Below are 18,382 nucleotides of genomic sequence, written 5' to 3'. Positions count from 1 at the left end.
TCCAGATGACTATATTGGCATTTGTCCACCAAGAAAAGCCAACCTGACGTGTGACAACTTCAGTGTAATTCCTAATGCTGTACTGGTTATATGCAAAACATTTTTTATTTTGATTATCAAACAAACTGTTGAGCAGAATTACAAAATAAAAGCAGAGGTACAAAACTAGGGTAAAACTCTTTAAGGTACAGTAAAATCAACTTCAAATATCCTATCAGTTTAATAAAGTGAATGCTGAATCGAATACATGATGACACTGAATAACAGCAACATTTACACAAAAGCCTTGTAGTTGCAAACCGACTCGAAGGTGTTCAGAAATATAAAAACAGACAAAATATTTAAATGAAATTGATCTTTAATATCACCTTGTGAGTGGGGTGTAAATACTGATTTGTAACAGTAGGCAGATTCAGAATACACTGAAATGATAAGTCAATTTAAAGTAAATTTACAAAAAAATAATACTGCTGAATTAATGCTCCACATAGACAGATTACAGTGCGTTTGTTTGTTTTTTAACTATGGGCAGCGGATCATGGGAGAAATATTACAGTCTGAAAAATCCAGCTTGCTTCAAAGAACCGTTGCATGCGTAACAGCAGAAATAAATCTACAGCCACAGTTTTCAATCTGAAATTTGATTTGGATTGGTCTGTGAGCCTTTTATTTTGATATCATGATACAAAAACGTGACAGAAATATATAAAGAAATTAAAAATGCTTACTCAATGTGTCATGAAATGAGGCATGAGCCCGTTAATAATATGCTACATGAACCCCTTGTGAGGAATTTACTAATAAAATACAGTATGTCCCTTTTCAACCAGTGACTTGCCTAAATTCAAAGTTAGGAATGATAACAAATGGAGGTTCCCAGATCCATATTTGTAAATTATGCTGTGCTTGTGCAACCATGTCATGATGTGGATCTGATTTATTTGGGTACAGAGGAAACAGCTTGTGTGAGGCAGGACTGCAGTCCAGGCAGAAAGGCCCAGCTGTGCGGGCTTTTGCATTGGTGCATGCAGACATCACATGCACTCGAACTCGTCAATGCGCTGTTTGGTGTTTCCTGACCGGATCTGTCTGAGGGTCTTGTACTTGTCTCGTCCTGCTCGCATGTTCTCTGCATGGATGATGTCGTTCACTGTTTTCTTGCTCTCGTCCCGAGCGTTGGCCAACTCTGAGCTTAAAGCCTGGAAATACAATCACCACAGTATTAATGCATCTCACAGCAGTGTGTTATCATGGACGTCATTGCTCTGCTGAGAAGGTGATTGGCTGCAATCTGCCGTCCCTCCAGGACCCTGAGGCGGGCGGGAAAGATTGTGGCCGATCCCTCCCGCCCTGGACACAAACTTTCTGAAACCTTCCCATCTGGCGGGAGGATGCAGCCCATCAGGACCAAAACCTCAGTTTCTTCCCGACTGCAGTGGGCCTCATCAACAAGGCCCGGGACCCCCACTGACAGACTCTGACCCCCCACCCACAGTCACTACATGTTACATTAACACACATCCTGGACTATTACCCCTGACCATTGCACATTTTATATATACCCTGATCAATATTTTGCACACCCTGCACTAAACCATACAGCCTTCCTTCTTACCCTTTACATGTTGTACATATTTGTTATTTTGTTAGTGTCTTTTTACATACCTTTTATTGTAATATAGCTAATCTGTATTTATGTTCTTGACTGTAGCAGTTATCTTTAAAATTAATTTATTAAAGAGAAATCAACAACAGATGATAGATTCATCTTAATAGTCCACTTCATGAGAAGTGCAAATGTCCCTAATTTCCGATGCAATTTTATGCACTGCAACACTGAAGCTGTCAACTGACATAAATGATTAAAAGCCACTTGCGCATGTGTGTCTTATAAGATCAAAATTCTACAATTAGCCTTTTGATCTTTTGATCCAATAATTTAATGACAGATCAAACTTCACTTATATATGAGATATGAGCGAAGACTTACGAGTAGATGTTTCTGCAAACGCTCGTTCTTCTCAGCCTCGGTCATGCGCTCCTCTTCACTGCGGTCCTTGTACGTGGCGGCATCTGTGAACTCTGCGCTGGCCTCAGCGTTGCTCTCGTCGTTCTCATCATCCTGCTCGTTCTCTGCATTGAGTGGCTCCTGGATGTGAGCCGCCATCACTTTGTTTTTGAGCTCTTCTTTGGTCTTCTCCAGGTCCTCCTGCACCGTGGTGGCCTGAGCGAACAGAGAGCGCCAATGAGGTGATTGTGCGATACATGTAGAGGGCTTGCTACAATTTCAACAGAGACTTAATGGATGGAAATGTAGTTAGTGTCCAAAAAAAAAAAACTGACAACAGCAGTTTTTTTTTTTATTTATAAAGTATTACTGTTTCTACACTGGCAAAACAACACATTCATCCAGCGTAACATGAAAGTCGCACCAAATTACATGACAATCCATCCAATGGTTGTTGAGAAATTTCTCTAAAAGCCAAACATGTCAACCTCAAGGTGGTGCTAGAGGAAAAGTCTGTGACTGATCCATCAACAGAAAATGAATTGACTTTTCATTTCAGCTCTCCCATGCTGGATGCGCAACATAGTTTCTATAATTTTGGACACAAAAAATTAATTTAAGACACTAACAATCCACTTCAGCCACAGGGCATCAGAGGACAACTTGTGCTACAAAAAAAACTGAACAAAAATTAAAACTACTGTAACTGACCAGAGGGCTTGTGGTATGAGGGGGCTAAGAGCCAATTATGAGTAAGACTGGAATTTCAACTGAAACTAAACTGTTTGCCAAATATGCACACCATGGAAACCACCACTTAGCACAGGAGACAGAACATCATAACGGTTCAACAGGATTTCCTCCACACAAGGACAGCCCTCACCACCACCACAGTCAGCATGAGTCACACTGCCCCAAAAAAAATGAAGGGGCTGGGCTGGCACATGCATGTGCCAGCCCAGCCCCTTCATGGTTTTTACCAAAAAAGACATGAGGCGAGCTGTGAGCTTCCACCCCTCCCCCAGAAACACAACAACAACAAGTCCTCAGGAATGTCTGTCCTCACTGTGTCACAAGGGAGGGACAACATGATCAGCAGAATATCACTCCTGCTATGTCCACACTAAGCTCATTTTGAATGCTAACATAGATTATCACACAACACAGGTGCAATAACTTGTATTTATGTTGTCCCATGACTTCCTAACCACAAAATATTGAGTGCAGCAATGCAGTAATTACTGTACCCCTTGGTGAACACTAAACTTAACAACAGAGATTTACCGTGAGAATCACCGGAGTGACCTGGCTGCCTGTCTGTCTTACTTCTCACCACATGATGGCTGTAATGCATCATTTTAGTTTGTATCAACTAAAAGAGGGGGAAGACGAAGAAGAAATGTAGCTGTGTAACTGTGTATGTAACTACCTATTAACGCTGCTATGGATGCAAGTTATTTGCATATGTAAAAAGACTTTTCAGAGTCAAACAAACACTTTCTTTTCATGTCATCAGTTCTAAAGTACTGTAAAGTATACAATACTCTCCTTTAATTTCCACTAACTATAACTATCACTACGATCAAAGGAAGAAGACTATTGGGTTACAATAAAAACAAGTAGTAACTCAGATATACCTTCTGTTGCCACTGCATGGCCTCATCTTCCTTCTTTTTCTTGGCATCCTCCAGGAGGGAAATCTTCGAAGTCAGATCAGCCAACTCTGTCGCCTAAAAGGACATTTTCTTTTAGATTTTCTTGATATTGATATTTGAAGCATCAGAACACACATTTTTTTTCAGCCATCAAAGCATTAAATTTTTTCTAGTTTGAATGCCTATTGTTAGACAAATAGTTTTTGATAACTGACCAGGTGCTCTTGGTTCTTCATCTGGCTCTGGGATTGTTGCAGCAGGGCCATCTTGGCGTCCTCAGCACCCTTCAGCTCATTCTCCAGACGCTCAGCCTCCTCCATAGCGGACTTCCTCTCCAGCTCCAACTCCAGAGCCCTATGTGTTTGCTCCTCCAACTCTGTGCAGACACGCATCACATAACACAGAGAAGCACTAAAGGTCAGCGCCATGTGAGAAAAAAAACACTGTCACTATTCATTACAGCACAACAAGCTTTCCTTGAATACTGACGGGTCACACACCTTGTTGGGCTTTTTTCGTCTGCTCCTCAATCTGCTTTAATCTATCCATCAATTCCTCCTTTTCCTTCTCAATCTTTTCCTTTTCTTTTTCTGCAACTTCTCTTTTCCTCTTTTCGTTCTCCAGCAGAGCTCTGATTGAAACAGAAACCGTACACAAGATACAAGATGTAACGGATTATACAGTAATCAGGAGGATCTTTCGAGCAGATGATCACCATATTATACACAGGGTATTTATAATATACTAGTTTACACATCCCTGCAGTCACACAGCCAACACACACACAATGCAGGGCTTCAGCGGTAAAAATCAAATGTCCATAATCGTTGTCACAAAGAACAAACCTGACCCTCTTGTTGCATGATGTTTTTAAACCAGGTCATATTGGTCAATAACAAACTGTGGTTATTACATGTTTGTTACGTTTACAGTACTGGGCTATTTCCTTGAATTTACTAAATGGTTGCCAACATCAGGCGTCACATACAGCAGTGTAGATTCTCTGACAACAGCTTGTGACTCTTACCTCTCCATCTTCTTGTGATTCTTCTCCTCCCGAGCCTGAGCCTTCATCTGCTGCACTTCTATGGTGTCCGGTTTTCGGCGGCGCATATACAGCTCATGGTTGCCCATGCAAAGAGCCAGAATGCGCTTGTTGATGCGCAGTCTCGGAGCATAGAATACAAAGTCCTAAAACAGCGAAATGAGGGATTGTATTAGGAGTGATACATAGACAGATGATTTATCAATTGTTAACACGTTGTCTGTTGTTAAGGGTTAACATACAGGTGCTTTCTTGTCAATTGGTTTAATGACAAACTTCTTGTCGTTGAAGGAAATGTTCCTGATTTCACTCCAAGGAAATCCAATTTTGGGCGTCATTCTGTTGAAGACAATGCAAAAACTCTGCTGTATTACATTGGACAGGAACTAGTAATGATAATAAACACAAATTATGCTGAACGAGTGCATTCATGGCAATTTCACATAGTTGTGGAATCACTTACTTGTCATTCTGTTCATAAATGTTGAGCCCCAAAGCGTCCACTCCCAACCACAGTTCTGTTCCTTTCTTATTCTTGATGCTGAAGTAGTTGACTCCGTACATCTCCAGATCTTGAGCGATCTTCAGATACTCCATCATGGACTCTTCTCTGTGGACAAATAAGACCTGTCTTTAACTAGTGCTTCAGAGAGAGTGATTAAGGAGCGCCAAAGCCTGAAATCTTTCTTTGAGTTGGAAGCACAAGGTAGTCTACAATCAGGAGCTCAAGAAGGCGTGTCCCGGGGATGTGTTAAATGTACAGCAACGCGGCTGAAAACAAGCCTTGAGAAGAGACGGACAATTAAGAAAAAGTTCAAGCTTCACATTTTCAAGGCGGTGAGAGTTAGATTGTTTGACCCAGTGTTCACTGAGACCTCCTAAGACAAATGACATCACTTTATGCTTCTGCGGGGGCTCTACGCAGAGTTTACGCCATAGCCTAGATAGATAGATAGATAGATAGATAGATAGATAGATAGATAGATAGATAGATAGATAGATGGATTTTTATTGATCCCAAAAATGGGAAATTACAGTGTTACAGCAGCAAAATATCAGACACACAGCACACATACAGAATATACATGAAATAATAGGATACAATATACATGAAATAATAAATAGGATCGAATACAAGAACAAATATTTTAAATATATACATGTTGGGAATAAAAATGTACAACTACTTAACTAGTATTGATAAAGATGTAGATAAACCTATTGTGCAAGTTGCACTTAGTGCAGTTGGGATGTCTATGTCTATGTCTATAACAGTTTGTTCAGTGACCTCCTCTTCACCACAGCTTCAAATGTGTCCTGTTTGCGGCCAACAACGTAAGTGGCCTGAAGTTTATACTTGTGCGCTGGTGTCTGCGTCGTTCTACTGTATCTATTTAAGAGAATAGCAGACCCGGCATGTGTGCATGCTGGTGGGTGTGTGGTAGAGCGAGTAAGAGAGTGACGGGGACTACCTTCCGAGCGAGTACCGACTCTGGGGGCGTAGAGGCAGAAACAAAGTGTCTCCCCAGTGCTTTCTGACCACGGTGGGAAAGCTGTCGCAGGAAAAGTTAACCCTCTCCTTGATTTCATGTTAAAGAAGGAGACCCTGGAAATGAGTAGGAGGAAATGCAACGCTACCAAGCCACGGTCAAGCGGACCAATCATAGTTGTCGCGGTCTGCGTCGCCGCGACGGGTAGTTACATTTTTTGAGAGGTGCACGTCAGGCTACGGCGTAGGGTCCGTATCTACACGTACCTACAGCATGGATTTAACACAGACGCATAAATCCCGCTTAAGGAGGAGAATAAGAAATAGTTTAACACATACTCCAGTCAGCTAGAGTCAGGTGCAATAATCTCCCAAATATACACACTTCAGTCAGTATTTTGGGGTAAGAGTGCAAAAGGTTCTCTTGAAATAGCATTTGTTTCAGCTGTTACCTCATCATGCTCTTATGTTCTTCATGCCACACTTGAATCCTCTCCTCCCACTGTTCCTTGTTGAGTTTGTGCTGGTCAAGAACTCTGAGAACATGAGACATCCGAGCGTCAGAAGTCATGCAGAGAGAAACTCGTACAAACAAACTGGCTGAAAGGTGACATCTATCTGACATACAGCGCCAGGTTGAAACGGTGATATAAAGCTGTGTTACCTCTGAGGGAGCAGCTGTTCACTGGACAGATAGCCTGGTGTGTGGACTTCCTTGTTGTAGTCAGCATACTTGGCCTGCACTGCGTAGGAGGCCAGGAGGACCGCTGTCTCAGGAGGGCAGTAGATGTCATCATTTAAGATTCCCTCCTTTACCTGCAGGAAGAACAGCCGCTGTGTGGCATCCTGGATTAACTCCTCAGTCACATCCTCGGGGAAGAACTTGGCACGGAACTTAAACAGCAGCGGGCTTTCCTTCCTCACATCCTGGGCTGTCACCTAAAATAAGGCGTGACACGGGTGAGGGGTAATGGTTATACTTCTGTAAATAGACTTGACTTCAACAGAGTAGTTCAATTTTGACAGAGAAAGGCAAAACAGTGTATTATACACTGTAATGAAGCAAAATACAAAGGAGCTCACCTTCTTGTTGAGCTTGAGCCATGTAGAGAAACCCTTGGTATCCTGGTATTGGAGTCCAAAGTACCAAACCTCTCGCAGCCCAATGGTCTTAACAACCTGAAAAATATAAAAGCTGAAGTATTATTAAAGTGCCTCCTCACCAGAACATTAGCACACTCTGTTCTATAACAGGTTTATGAAAAGTGAGCCACAGGCAACAGGTGCCATTTGCCGTTTGTCATGCTAATGTATGTTTGTTTCATACATTCTTACAAACATTAAAAAAGTGGTTTGTTGGAACCAAAAAAAATACTCACTCCATGTGACAAAAATAAAAACATAAATAAATAAATTTGACTGCATCCCCATTTATGTTTTGTAAACATGAATGGGTTCCTTGCACTACAGTAATATATATATATATTCCTTGCACTACAGTAATATATATACATATATTATATCCAATGTGTTTTTACAATGGAAAATAAAATATATTGCATTAAAATGGCAATTGTTATGTACCTAATACTAAGTTATAGAACTATTCCAGTAATTAGTATGGTAGTTACACTGTATTTCAAAATAAAGCATGCTGCTTATAATAATTTATACTTTATTAACCCCGCAGGGGGAAATTCCAATGTTGCTTGTAGCGTCATGTACTGTTTTACAGTAATTTAGGGGTTGAAAATACTCCCAAGAATATTACACGCAAAAACAAACATAATCCATAACTTGTGCTTCCAAATTATGTTTGATTCAAAATTCTGTTACTGTGGAAAGCACATAACACTGGTTAAAATTCATCAGTTTTTCATACCTGGTCAAAGAGTTGCTTTCCTGTTGTATTTGGCTGAATGGCGAACTCCAGTTCAGCATCCATTGTAGTGACTCTGACACTAATCTGAGGAAGAGAGCACAATGGACAAATGAGCGATTTTCTAAATTGACATAGAATGCATTTTAGATAAAATGAATGTATCTCACATATATATAATTGTGGCAAAATGAGAGCTTTATTCTTATTCTTGGCATGACCAGGAGATTATTGGCTTTTGTCTCTCAAAGAAACTGATTGTTTACCTCTTTGAGCTGTCAAACTTTACTGATCAATCTATTCCTTCTGTTTTAGCTTTTAAGCATTTAGCCCATTTGTAATGACTCAACACATCCAGCATAAGAAAGCTGTCTTAAAGTACAGTCGACAATCCCTTTGATGCTTGAAAATTAACAAAAAAAACAACAAAAAAAAACACAATTGTATTTAGAGGTTACAGTATATCAGAATAGGTTTACAGAAAACACCATATTGTTATCGTACTGCACATTGCTGCAGCTCCTCTTTTCACGCTGTGTGTTGGGCTCTCAGTTTTAGCTACAGAGTGAGGCATCTCACTTCTATTCCAGCTTTGTTGGGAGTTGCACATGCACAGTAGCTAGGTAAGGTCTACTAGCCAGTCAGAAGCAGAGTATGAGGGTGTGCCACGCTAGCAGCTAGGCGAGCATTATAACGTGTTTTACAAAGTGATGCACGTTTGTCACGGAAGTAAAGGCTGGACTACAGTAGAGCTGTTTGGAGCAGTTTGTGAACAGTGTTTTCTGTTGGAGATGGTAAGTCCCTTTGGGGTGGACTTTGGGCTTTTTCACTTTGTAAACCTATTACGTGCACAAAAAAGATATATAACACGATAAAGTAAAGGGAAAAAGCCAAAAAGCATAATATGAGCACTTTAAAGTTATTATATGTATAATTTGCTCACTGTTTCCCCCCAGTGGTAGTATTTAGAAAATCCAATCAACAGAATGCCACAAGAACAATGAAACGATTATATACTGACATATAATTCTACATACAGTGTTTTGTCAGATTTTAAATTTAGGGCAGGTTTTGAATAAACCTGGCTGTGCACAAGCAGCAAAGCTGCACCGACAACCCCAGGGCACACACTCCACCGGCTGCGTCTGTTGGAGAACAAGGTAACGCCACAGTCAGATCAGGCCTACTGTGAACAATCAGCCAACCACACTATCACCGCACCATATTTTGATATATGTAGAATTCATGAAAGATCATGTCTCATGGCCCCACAGTGTGTATAGAAACCTGCCAATCTGGCTCTGTCTCAGTATAGAACTTATCTACAGGAAGTAACCACATCCTCTGGTGGCTGAGGCACCGCTGTTGAACACTGAGCTCTCATGAGAGTCGCCTACATCCTGTCATGTATCAAGCAACCTGTCAGCTTTCTGCTAAGCTATCTGCGCTAGCAGAATGGACCAAGAACAGACTTTGTTAAGTAGGTTTATCCTCTTCAGGTAACACACAGCTACTTATTTAGCCAGTGAGGCTCTTCTTATTTAAGAGAATGGGAATGTTTGTGTATTGCAAAATTATATGTCATGGGTTGACTGAATTTATTTAACCTTAAAGCCTCAGTGAGGTCGCCCAGAGAATAAATTCATTCTGCACAGATTAAACTGACCATATAGGCATTTCTAATTTTCTCTGTTCTCTAAGAGATGACGAAAACAGCAGCAAACATGTCTATTGGGAAATAACTCTGCAGGCTGAGGCCCACGCCTGCCCTGACCAACAATGGTACGTATTATTTCCCAGCTGCGTGGCTGATTAGAGTTGCGCTCTTTCCCATTCATGTCAGCAGGACCCCATTTACTGCTCAGGATACTTGCCCCTCTTGTCACTTCCTGTCATCACCAGCAGAAAGAATTGCAGTGAAACCTACAATATGGGCCTACACTCCATCACAAATGCCTCAAGTCATCTAGACATACCGCTTTTTAATGTGACAATTTATGAACTTCAATGAACATTTTTTCATTAGTGTGTCGATAAGAGTTCAGTTCATGACCACCCTGCGGGGTTTCAATTCCTGAGTCCGAATGGCTAACTCTGCATGAAAAAAAGGAACCGCAATCGCACATTTTCTGCCCGGTTAGGGTGTGTCTCTCATGGCCAGAATTCAAAAACACTTAACACACTATTATTAGCACATGCTCAAAAACACCCCTCACAGGCCCATGAGTCAAGTTTCCATGACCTATTCTAAACTTTTTATCACACCAACACTATTAACAACTTTTCAGAAGCTAAACATTTAGAAAGACCAATTCCAATACCAATAAAACACTGTAACCGTGTGATTTAAAGCAATATAGCCCAGAGCACACAGTCTAGCATACTTTTTTTTCTCCACTGAGATATACTTTAAACAAACATATATTATGCGAACATCCCCATATAACAAAAGAATCATCATAGACGTTCCAGAAAGAAGATTAAATAGTAAAAATGTTCCCTGGGGACCCTCGACATCCCAGCATTCAGTCACCACCATTACATTCCTACACCAGTGTTATCTCTGTCTGCTGTTCACAACCTCAGTCCTTCCAACCAAAGCCGAGACAACAAAGAAGATACCAACCGCTAAGTGGTTTTAGGAGAAAGAGGGAACAAAAATGTTAGTCTCGCATTGCCAGACCTATCTCCACTGTGCTGTGGAGTAAGGTCTGGCTACACCACAGATACATTCTGGGATACGGTGAAAAAAAAACGCTCTGGGTTGTTTGCATTTCTTTGAATCAATCACAATCGTCTCGGGTGGCGCTAAGCTCTGGATGCAGCGACGCTGGCTCTGCTGGATCTTTACAATCATTCCCTGAAAGAACCAAGCGGGCTGCCTTGTTGTACAATGCAAATATTTCTTCAAAACTTGCCATTTTCAGCTTTTAGCCTGCTAGCTCAAAGTTTTTTGTTGCTTACCAAAGTGGACAGAGTTTGAGAACGGCAACATATACATATAGAGAGGGACCCGTAAGGTGAGGGACATCTGAGGGGCATTTATCCTGGAAATGTACTTCCGTTTCTGTTGACTACAAAAATGTTTTGCATTAACTGAGCGTAGCAGCACGTGTCTGGCAGGCCAAAGACCATCCTACGTGTGACAAATATAATAAACATAACTACTTCACCTGACGGTTGATAAATCTGAGTCGTACTTCTAAGTAGGGCTGGGCGATATGAAGAAAATCAAATAGCAAATATCACGATACTTTGGACCAAATACCTCGATATCAATACCGCAACGATATTGTAGTGATGACCATTGGTGCTTTCACAAAATATTTACACAATGAGATTTTTGATAAATAATCATCAGTAATGTGGATCTAATAACTAAGTGGGTAAAGGCAAATAATAGAACAGTTACAACAGTCTGGTAAGTTTAGAAAATGACATCACTTTACTGTAATGCAGCCTTTAAAACCAGGAAAAGACAACACTTATGCCATATTACGATATCCAAAATCTAAGACGATATCTAGTCTCATATCACGATATCGATATAATATCGACATATTGCCCAGCTCTACTTCTAAGTCATGCTGTCCACAACAGTCACACAAGTTCAGCTTATACACTACACATCTCTTTAACAGTGGATCCACCCTGGTAACCACAGCAACCGCGCTACTGACATCTACCACTACCTGATTCACAGCCTATCTGAAAGACAAACTGCAGTTGTCAGAGACAACTAAATTTGAAATGGGGGTCAGATTCCATCCAGTCAGATGGAACAGTTATAATAAATTGTGAGTACAGTTAGTATTGGAAATCTACACTTTAACCTTGTCACTCCCATCAGCATACAGTTAACAGTTCTTATGCCAAGCTGAATATGTGGGAAAATGTGACGGTGATAACCAAGTCTGTGTGAAGCAGAGCATAACAGCCTTGTTATCGCTTGAAGCCAATAATACAAGGGAAATCATGTGAAAAGACTTGAGCAAAACAACAAGCATGTTTATATCCTCTAAAGCCAATATACACATATTACCCTCCACTACAGAAGTGAGTTTGCAGTGAGCCAACAGGAAAGTATCTAAGCTACAACAAAACAATTCCAATTTTAGTAAGTAAAAACAGAAGTACTCTTCTTTTGGTAATCTGTTCTGATCCTGTCTGCTATCCAGATTAGCCTGTGGTCCTGTGCTGGGTGCGTCGTAGCATTACACTGAAGAAACCCTAAGGATAAGGGGAACAAACTTGGCGACAGGAAGAGGATAGAGAAGAGGATGAGGTTTCTCTCTAAGCAGGGGACAGTAAACACAAAGGCAAACTGTTTCCCACGACCACATTTTTAAATGAATCAAATGTCATTATAACCATAATGAAATGGCTTTCTTGTTTTTTTTTCTAATAAAACAGCCATTATGGTAGAGCCTGCTGAATCAGAATCAGAATCAATGGGGAATGGTGCATACATACACAAACATTTAACATTAATAATAAATTAACAATACAGAAATAGAAACAAATATATGCGAAATAGCTGTTTAGCATGCTTCATCCTCATGACTGACTCTTATTATCTCACCTATGTATGGCAACCAGCTTGCACACCTGTCCCACATAACCCCATTATTAATAATCCTGTTATTTATATATCGGATGCTACTACCCCTTGCCAAATTGACTATGTTGCTGAGCTTTCAAGCACTTGTTCTGCTCGGGCTGCCTTTATTCTGATGACATACTGCCTTCCTTTTGACCCCTGCATTTGTGCCAGCCATCATACTGCCAACTGTAAGCCTCCTACTGACCAAGTAAGGACTGTTTTATCCCTACTGGGTTTTGTCTGCCAAGTCTGTTTTTGGGTTCAAATCCGTGTGTTAGATTGTTACAGCCATGTACACAAAAATATGTAAAACCAATAAAAAGGCTATGCCGAAACATGGAGGTGCTAATGCTTGTCTTACTATATTTTCCAATATACATTTTTATAAAGCATACCTTATACATGTTTTCATATACCTAATTCCATTTTCAAGCAAAGTTCAATCCCTACAAGTTGCCAAAATCCCTGCAGCCCAATCAGTATGACTTCCACTGGTGACACTCAGACATATGTCGAGTAGAGTAGCCTCATGCTCTATTTGTTTGGTGTGTAGTAATAATTAAGGACACGTTTACCACATAAACACAAGATGTCCACTGATACAAACCACAGGCTCTTGTGTTTGGAGTATTATGTGGACTAATGCTTACTGTAGTGCTTTGCTTATGCTGTTCTTTTATTATGTACACAATTTGAACTTGTCTGGCTTGAAGGTTGTACTAGACACTTCCATTACAATGGAGGGCCAAATTACCATAATTTATTCATCTCTCATGTCAATGAAAAATCTAATTGTAATAATATTTAATGTCTGTAATGGCAGGTTATATCCACTAAAAAACATTAGATGATTTAAACAGAAAATGGTTAAGATGATTTATTTTGTTCCAACAGCAGCTTTAGAAATAGACAAAAACCAAGGATAACTAGTATGCTACATAAAAAGTATAAATAATAAATAAATAACAACAAAGACTTACTTACTTTCAGAAGTTTGATTTTCTCACACCCTCCAAATAGAAAATACTGAAATGGATATTTGTGTTAAAATGTTTTGATTGTAGTTTTTCCACCACCTCAGTAACTCTACACACTGTTAATCTTCTCTGCTATGTGCACTACACACTCATTTAATCCCCTGCTTGCATACCGCTGGGTCTTTCCATTTAGCATTTCTCCATAGCCACACTTGTTAAAAGTTTGGTCCACCTAACAAGAAAACTGCAGCTGTCGTAATTTCTACATAACAGGCTAAAATGGTGAGTCAGGCTCAAGTTTTGTGTAATAATAATAATAATAATAACAGGTGGTTTCTGTATTTGTGGATAAAAAGGTGTTAAGTGTTAATATGATTAACATTATTCACCAGTTGTGAATAACTAAAAACTGGTTCGAAAACTGGTTGTCTGCTGTACTTACACTGAAATGGTTCTATTGTTCAAACAGCAAGTAGGAAAACAAGAGAGCAAACTGTTGTTAAGGACCATTCAGCAATATAGTCAGTAAACTGGAAATTTAACATATTATTTTTGTTTTAGTGCTTGAGAAGAAATGGCCTATTTAAAACGTAAGTTTATGTAAATTGGGAGTGCTTCTGCTAAAAGAAGCAAATAAGCCGCACTACACGTCACAGCAAATCAATCTAAACCATCGATGATGCAAAACTAATATCCACTAAAATGTAAAATGACACTAATAAACACAGACCTACAGCAAGTGCTGAACTTGTTGCACTGCTGTAATGCAATCTTAAGTGGGGCATGGCATCTGAAGACCACGCTAGGGGAGAGCAGGGAGGAGAAAACAGCCAGACTGTGATGTGAAAGTCCTTATAAGGCTGCAGGCAAGGAAATTACCAGAGAGGAACTGATGTAAGTGCAGAAACCTTGAGTCATAACATGACTTCCTTGGGAAACGTAAGCACTGCCAAGAGGAGTCCGGCAAAGGCAGAGTTCCTCAATAATTACTGCTTTTGTGAAATGTCAAAGTTGTTATAGTTAAAATTAAACCACCAAAACAGTTAATGGAAAAACAATTTTTAAGCCACGGATTTTACTCCCTGAGCTGGCTTGTTGTAGATGTGACTACAAATCAGGGAAATAACTTTCACTAAGTGCACAGTGAGACCTTGGATCATTTGCTGAATCAGTGCATCCAGCTTCCTTCTTTCATACGCCTTGTCTACTGCATCTTCACATGGCGTCGGACCACTTCATCAACACTGATATCACAATCCAACAGAAGGTGCAATGATTGATCCTGGGATGGGATGACAGCATATAGCATGATGTATTTAGGCTTTGCTGCACTATAACTTCTCTTAGTTGTCCCCTAGTTTATATGTTTAATGTTGGAAACAAATCATAGGCTGCTCATTAATGAATATAAGCGTTATTCTAGCATATCTCACAACAATATTTGGTCATCGTTTTTTTTGTCGCTGTTTATTTTGAGGAAATCGTGCTGCTTCCTCTTGACCATCTATTCTGTCCAATACTAGTTTCCTCTTTTTAGTATGTACAGGCGAAGGTCTCTGCAACACAGCTGCAGCTTGCAGTGTCTGTGTGCTCTTGAACTGATCGTGACTGCCAAACAGATTATTTAGAGGTCCTTCAGGTCCCCAGCTGTTACTTCAGTAGCTGCTACACATACTACAGGCAACTACTCTGGTGTTGTCGAGGCTAACAGCGTCCCTCGGCAGAACGATGCGAAGAACTACAAATACATATGAAAAGCATAGTAAACACTTACAGTGGAAAATATAAACAAAGTTAATGCTTATCAGCTTCGGTGCAGTACAGAACACATGAAAGTCCCCCTTAACTGCAGATATTGTTGAGCTCCATTTACTACAAACAGGATACTGACCTTCTATGATTCTGATCAATAATGTGTCACAATGGGTTTTTTTCTTCTGCACATAAAATTTAAAGCAACATTTTATGAATAAATGTGCCAATTCCTTGCTAATAACAAATTCATGAATTGATACATAGTTATTAATTGCCCCAATTGCACAATTTGGCTTAAACAAAATGGCCCTGGAAAGTTTTTTCTAAAACGCTGACGTGATTAGAGGAATTCCTTTCGGGAAGAGGAGGGTAGTGAACGCTCTTTAAGTATGCACTTCAAATGCCAGAATGCTATGGCATTTTTTCAGGTTGCTAGAAAGAATATTGAGGGAGTACTAGCAGAAACAATACTGCAGGAAGAAAGCAGCTCCAACCTACCATTTGTACTTCTGTTTGTAATTTGAAAGGGCAGGGGGTTTACAAGTCAGGTTTATATGTCAGCAGTAGAGGTGTAAATCTTCACTGATCTCCCGATTCGATTACGATTATCATGTCAGCGATTCAATTCGATTTGATATCACGATGCATCACCATGCGCCAAATAAATTTTTCTATTAAAGTAGGATGTAGGATATTTAATTAATAGCTTTTCAAGATTCAAAAACAAGACATTCTGCAGTGCTCTAATACTAAATAAATTGGATACATAAAACTACAGCACTGAGCACATGGCACTTCCTGAATGTGCAACACTTAACAGAATATGTAAACAGAAATGTTGTTAGGCCTACATTAAATTGTAAACAGAAATAATCGATTATGAGCCTGCCGATTATCGATTATTTGATTAATTTCAACACCTCTAGTCAGCACTGATAAAATATGCATGCATGCAAGGTTTTTTTTACAATTACACTAACACATTATGACCTAGTATCACATTGCCTAAAATTATATGTTTTTTATAAAAAAAGAGGGGTGGATTGTGAGTCTAAAGCATGTACCCAGAATAATAATACACAAGACAATCTGATGCTGCTCCATTGAAAAAAAAATACTAAGATAGTGCATTAATGATTTACAGCGTCTACACTGTGACATCTTAATGGCTTGGTACTTAGCATCAGCTTCATGCCATGGGTCAGGTCATGTGTGCCTCTTTTTGTATCATAATGTTCCTTTTATTATCCGAGAGCGCATGTGGGTATCACATCTCCGAACTAACTGTGGATAAGAAGGACTGCACACAGATTTCAGTTTGAATGCTATCTTCTTAATTCAAAAAGCATTATGCTGAGTCAAAGCCAGCAGAGATGGTTTAGACACCACTTTCACTTCTGGTTGTGCTAGGTGGTTAAAGGCATGAGCTGAAACCTTGGGCTTTGCCTATTCTAGAGCTGTTTGAATAAAACAAAGAGTCAACTCTGTGGGTGTGAGTGTGTGGCCGTCCTTCTCTTTGTTCAGAGCTACACCAGCACACATCTATGAAGCTTTGGGTGCTTCTTCATTTGGTATCACAGTGCAGAGCAACATTTTGGCCTCTTTTCTTAACAGTAACAATAAGGCATAATAGTTCGTCTTCTGCCTCCCCTTTTGCCCACCTCCCTGTTTTAAGTTTGCCTCCATTTGCTCCAGATTTGGGCAGCACAGCTGGCCTGAATGACAGTTCAAATCCCTCCTTGTTAGACCTGACTGAAAAGAAGGCCTATAGCTCGTTTGCTACTGCATGCCACACAGCGGCTTCCGCCGAAAGCCGATTCTATAAATGTGATTACGGGCTCTTCACTTGCGGAGTGAAGCTCATAGTAACGTAATAACGTGCCGTACTAAACCTGAATGGCTGAATGAATTATGTGATTAAAGGCGCTAGTTTTAATGAACAAACAAGCGGGAGCGCGCACGCGCACACACACACATAACGGAAAGTACCCCAGCAATCCCCGGGTGACTCTGAAGGGATGTAGCTAGCTAATTTAAAGGATGTTAAAACGCCATAATGTGTACCAGGGATGCAATTAGGGTTATTTTAAGGTTAATATTAAATATCAGTTTCAAACAATAAGTCCCATTTGTAATTTTATAGGGATGCCAGAGAGAGGTCGACATGCAGACAATAGAAATACGCTAATCTTTACATGATAACGAAATGCAGTTTTCATTCTTACCGTCTTCGGCATCTTTCCTTTCTTTAACGTCCGGTTCAGGTTTTATAAAAAAAAAAAAAAAAAAAAAGAAGTTATTAAATCAGACGACTAGCTAGTTAGCGAGACCAGCAGAAAACTTTTTTCCCATCAGAACAACGGCGGCAATCAAACGCCTTCCCGTCTCGAGGACACAAACGTGACTTTTAGCTTGACTACGAAGAACTATTTTCAGCCCTAAGCGCGGTGAGAGTATTATTTTCTTTGTTTCGCTTTAAAGTGAAATGGACTGGAGCTTGATTTCCTGCTAACGGTACCCCTGACTGCAAGACCACACCCAGGCCGATGACAGGACAGCAGCCAGACAGACAGAAAAAGAGGGTTCAGGCCAGCAGACTCCGCCTGCAGCTGCCGCATCATCATGGCTGCAGTGTAGGCTACTGCCTCTCAACTCCCAGCCAAAAAGTTCAACAGCATTTTCACTCTCAGACACGTTTAACACAGATCCATAGGCAACTCTTGCTCATGTATAAGAACATAGAAATGTGGACTACATCACATGAATACCAATTAAAGCAGCCTTACAAGAGGTGCAATTACTTTTATACATTTTAAATAACATCAGAGTAGCCTACCAGACTTTTTTAAGGGTTTGTGCAGTTTGCCAACAACACAAACAATATGATAGAGAATAAGTAATCATGAAATTCCATTTTGTGGTTTAGAGGAGGGGTCGTCTGGGCTGAAAAGCTACATAGGCTACTCACAGA

At 40.1% G+C, this 18,382-nt stretch overlaps 1 protein-coding gene across 3 annotated transcripts; it reads right to left on the bottom strand.

The window, feature by feature from the left end:
• Window positions 1-340: 340 nt before the first annotated feature.
• Window positions 341-17,974, bottom strand: msna (moesin a). 3 transcript variants are annotated; one of them, XM_039777559.1, is made up of 13 exons: window positions 17,637-17,974; window positions 8,080-8,163; window positions 7,281-7,376; window positions 6,862-7,136; window positions 6,650-6,733; window positions 5,172-5,318; window positions 4,951-5,047; window positions 4,691-4,854; window positions 4,164-4,294; window positions 3,879-4,039; window positions 3,646-3,738; window positions 1,991-2,224; window positions 341-1,199 (listed from the first exon to the last, which is right to left on the bottom strand). In XM_039777559.1, the coding sequence occupies exons 1-13, from the start codon at window positions 17,646-17,648 to the stop codon at window positions 1,035-1,037; spliced, it is 1,743 nt and encodes a 580-aa protein (XP_039633493.1). In that variant the 5' UTR covers window positions 17,649-17,974; the 3' UTR covers window positions 341-1,034. The 3 variants fall into 3 exon arrangements, with proteins under 3 accessions (XP_039633493.1, XP_039633494.1, XP_039633495.1); XM_039777560.1 differs by lacking the exon at window positions 17,637-17,974 and adding an exon at window positions 14,807-14,825; XM_039777561.1 differs by lacking the exons at window positions 6,862-7,136; window positions 7,281-7,376; window positions 17,637-17,974 and having other exon boundaries at window positions 8,080-8,138.
• Between the last annotated feature and the right edge of the window lie 408 nt (window positions 17,975-18,382).

Source organism: Perca fluviatilis, chromosome 16, assembly GCF_010015445.1.
Source record: "Perca fluviatilis chromosome 16, GENO_Pfluv_1.0, whole genome shotgun sequence".
Lineage (NCBI taxonomy): Eukaryota > Metazoa > Chordata > Actinopteri > Perciformes > Percidae > Perca > Perca fluviatilis.
This window is presented reverse-complemented; position numbering and strand designations above follow the sequence as displayed.

Coding starts and splice junctions, on each gene's coding strand:
- msna (XM_039777559.1), bottom strand. Junction 7,137..7,280: donor GGCTCAAGCTCAACAAGAAG/GTGAGCTCCTTT, acceptor GCCTTATTTTAG/GTGACAGCCCAGGATGTGAG. Junction 5,048..5,171: donor ATTTATGAACAGAATGACAA/GTAAGTGATTCC, acceptor TGTCTTCAACAG/AATGACGCCCAAAATTGGAT.